Genomic DNA, 4,004 nt, shown 5'->3' with positions numbered 1-4,004 from the left:
CATTTTCTTAAAAAGCAAATCAATGTCTCCCAAATTGACAAATTATAGGGCGTAACATTAAAGTATAGATAGAAAAGTGTTTATTCAGGGATTTTAATCACTGTTAACTTGTGGAGGAATACATCAATAAATGATCTATATTAAGACAAGTATTGATATAACTATAGAGAGAGCTGAATTCATTTAAGTTATTTCCTTTTCTGCCTCAGCAATCATAATCCTGCATCATAGTAAAAAAGAACGTGCAGAAACTCGACCAGGAGTCATAGCAGTGCTCCTCAGCCAGCTTCCTGTTGTTGGGTTTGCAGGATTTGACAGCTTTGGGTGCTGGTTGTGGAGTAGAAGACGGGTCAATCTTCCTCTGAGTATTATGAAGTCTAAAATGAGCCTCCCTGGCAGCTCTTCTGCACACACCTGCCTTGACCAACGCACTACTGTCCTGGCACAAACTCTTTTGCTTCTTCAGTGCCCTGGTGATCTGCTTCCAGTAAAACTTGGCATTGGAAGCATACTGGGGACAGACAGCCGGTCTGGCTATGTATTCACAGCTGAAGCTCCTGTCCCCCTTCTTGCAGTTAACCCCGAGGATGAATAAGTCCTCGCCTGTTGCTGCCCAGGTGCACTCAGACTTGTCTTTGGTGACCATTTTGCCCTTAATGGGCTGTGCAGAGACAGCTTTGGATTGGCTGCCCACCTTCAGCCCTGTCTTGTCCTTGTGTTGTCCTCTGTCACCCCCTTTTCCCCGCCGTCCATGGCTCTTCTGGCAGCTGCTCAAAATCAGCTGATGGGAAATACAAGCCAGGACCAGCAGGATGGTCATATTGGTGAGGAGAGCCATGAAACCACCACAAAACACCCTGCAAGTGGATAAATAAGGATTTAGATATCTGTACTTAAATACCTCTCATTTCCCTTCTTAAAAATTAAAATTATAATCCCCAGTTAGACTTAGGTTTTAGACAGAAATATCGTTTTCCTTGAAGGAAAGTTTTTTGTAGAATAGCATCCTCTTAAGGTAATTTAAAGTGCTTCACTTTAAGCCATATAAATGTAATAATACAAGATATAAAAGAAACACAATGGAATATGAATGAGTATGAAATGAAATAAAATAGAAGATTAACATAAGCTAGGAATAAATCATAGAAAGAGGAATAAAAAGTTCTAGTGTATCTATCAATGGTATGGCAGTGGCCACAATTCCAAAACAGTTCATCTTTTGATTTAAGACTGATTCGGATGAGAAAATAGAGTAAAGGTTGACATGTATACAGCGATAGATGGAAAGACAAAGGACAACACTACAATATGAAATCTACAATTGAAGAGACACGCCTTTATAGTAACATAATAAGGATATAACTGGAAAACCACAAGGAATTGAATCGGTCAAGTAGGGCATTTTAATTCACTGAATTTCAAGGTAGCCTACCTTACAAAGAAGCTACTGACCTAAGTAGCAGCTGATATTTCCTAATACTGTACTGATGACAAAGTGATTGAGATCAAACAGAGATGACTTAACTTACCTAAAGTTTTTTAGAGTAAACTTCTGTTTGCAGTCCCAGCACCTGAAAGCTGAAAATGTCCTTTGCTGTATCTGCAGCTAAAATATGCTGCTGCAGAATGAGCCGTCCCCTCCCGACACACAAAATCTCTGCATGATCGGATGGTTTCGAGAGTTTATTGAGTTCATACTTCTCAGCCAGTGAGATGGTATTCTTCTGGAGATAAAGTAGCCTACTGCCTGTGAAATATTCTTTTTTTTTATGATTATTTTTTGGCTAGAGCGCCTTTTATTCATTTTTCAGACAGTGTGGAAACAGGGAGAGAAAGAGGGAGATGACATGCGGGAAATGCGTCGGGACCACCGCGTCGAAGACATTGAGCCTCTGTACATGGGGCGGCTGCCCTAACCACTGCGCCACCGGCCGCCCCCATTCTTGTTATTCTAATCAATCTATGTTCTGTTTAATTAAGGCATTAAGATCAATTCACAAAAGATGTTTTTTGAAAGCGGATCTTGAGGAGGATATGCTGCTTTATTGGGAACCAGTGACGGTGCAGGATGGGTGTAACGCATTTCTTTGAGTAACTTACACTTTGATTTCTAAAGAAGTCTCTTATTTCCACTTTTCTTTTTTAGACATCCTGTCTGCGTCTAATTACCAAACACACATACACACACACGCGCACACACACGCACGCACGCACGCACATGGACACCGATTCAAACGTTGATGTAAATGAAATCTCTGATATTACAATCCTTCTAGCTGACGTGAACCAGGCAGAACAAACTCCCAGTGTGTGACAGCGGGGACAGCCAATCACACAAGAAACGGCAGAGCCAATCAAGGAGCTTGTGTTTTTATTTGTGTCATTAAATGAGCAGTCTTGAAGAAGTAAATGAAAATGCATTTTGGATGATTTATTACTCATTTGATTTATGAGTCACATAACACAGCTTTGACATAGAAATGAAAACGCCTTTCTGCTAATGCATTTTCATTTTCAAATTGGATATTTCAAATTGAATTTTGGTAACTATTTGCTGGGGCATCCTATAAAAATTAAATCTAAATACGACGTTAATGTCCTTTTCTTTTTCATTTGAATTAAGTTACAAAATGAGCAGTCTTGAAGAAGAAAAAGAAAATGCAGTTTGGATGATTTATTATTAATTTTATTTATGAGTCAAACAATGCACATAAGTAGTTGTCGTGGAAACAGAACGATGACCCCAGAGCAGGTATAAAAGGGCTATCGACCATTTTGTGTACTCTTTTTGCGCTTGGACTTGACACGACTTGGTTTTAACTGGAGAGTTGACGCGAACGGTAGAGTTTCAAACCTGGAGAAAAAGGACCCTGGACGCATCTTTGCTAGGAAGCCGCACGAGAGGATCGTCAACGAGCTACTGCGGGAATGAAGATCCGAGGAAGCCCCTCCGGGCTGCCGATCCAGGAGCAGCCCCAGCAGGTCCCGGATCTGAACCACGGCATCGGGGTAAGACAACTTTGGTGGTTTGGTTTTTGCGTTTTACTTGTTGATTTATCCCTTAAAGACGCCCAAAGTCCAGAAATCAGTGTTGGAGTTTGACTGTTTGACAGTTCATATCAGTTCATGAGGACTGGTGGGAAAACCCACATTTGGTGAAAGCAGACACTCGCTCCAGGATGTCTTCGTGTAAATTAAATATTTGTGGTTCAGAATGTGTTAAATATAGCTGGAGACCGTGGAAAGTCGTTATAGAAAGTGTGGTGGTCGGGAAGTTGTGTGGTTTGAAGTTGTTTTGGTTGTTTTGGTTTGAACTGTTTCAAACCAAAACCACTGACATGACGATTTGTGAAAAAATGGCGCCGGGGCCATATTTCATAAAATGCCAAACAGGTGTTTTAGTTCCACCATAGAAACGTTCGGGCCGAACGCCAGGGCGGGCGTCAGGCCGAACGTCAGGACGCGGCGTACAGGTGCAGTGAAGCCGGGCACGATGCGACCCTGAACTTCGGTCGAGTGAGCCGTCATTCGTTTTTCCGAAGTCAAACCAGCCGCCGGGAGATTTGTAGTGCGCCCGTATGGTGATAATTATGGTAAATTCATTGCAACTGCTCAGAGGAGCTGACGTGAAGGAAGATTTCAGAATAAAGTGTCGCACAACCAAGCTCATATCCAGGATAAATACGGAAATAAGTTTGATTGCATAATATTCACATAACTGTTCACTGTGGAATATCAGAATAACATGCCTTTTGGATATTTCCTGTGCAGTAAAATATTACATTATTCTATAAGACTTCAGGTATCTTCTCACAAACTTCCAGAATTTTTCACTGTGGGATTTCTTAACTGTCCTACATTTTAATGTTTTCGTAAGACTACATTTATCAGTAGCATTTAGTCACATGTAAGTCTTTGGTAAATGGTAAAAAACACAATTGAATTGCCCTGCTGTGATGTTTACTAGTAGACTATTAGGACATGCAGTACCAAAAACGGCCACA

The 4,004-nt window shown here is 41.1% G+C and overlaps 1 protein-coding gene across 1 annotated transcript; it reads right to left on the bottom strand.

Moving 5' to 3' along the window:
- Positions 1 to 54: 54 nt before the first annotated feature.
- LOC311013185 (fibroblast growth factor-binding protein 1-like) lies at positions 55 to 1,643 on the bottom strand. Its single transcript, XM_084009144.1, has 2 exons — positions 1,530 to 1,643; positions 55 to 857 (listed from the first exon to the last, which is right to left on the bottom strand). Exon 2 carries the CDS (start codon positions 836 to 838, stop codon positions 206 to 208), a length of 633 nt encoding a protein of 210 aa, XP_083865270.1. The 5' UTR covers positions 839 to 857; positions 1,530 to 1,643; the 3' UTR covers positions 55 to 205.
- Positions 1,644 to 4,004: the final 2,361 nt, after the last annotated feature.

The sequence above is a fragment of the Eutrigla gurnardus genome (genome assembly GCF_963514095.1).
Source record: "Eutrigla gurnardus genome assembly, chromosome: 5".
Taxonomy (NCBI): domain Eukaryota; kingdom Metazoa; phylum Chordata; class Actinopteri; order Perciformes; family Triglidae; genus Eutrigla; species Eutrigla gurnardus.
The sequence above is the reverse complement of the archived record's forward strand: the minus strand, read 5'-3'. Positions and strand labels throughout refer to the sequence as shown.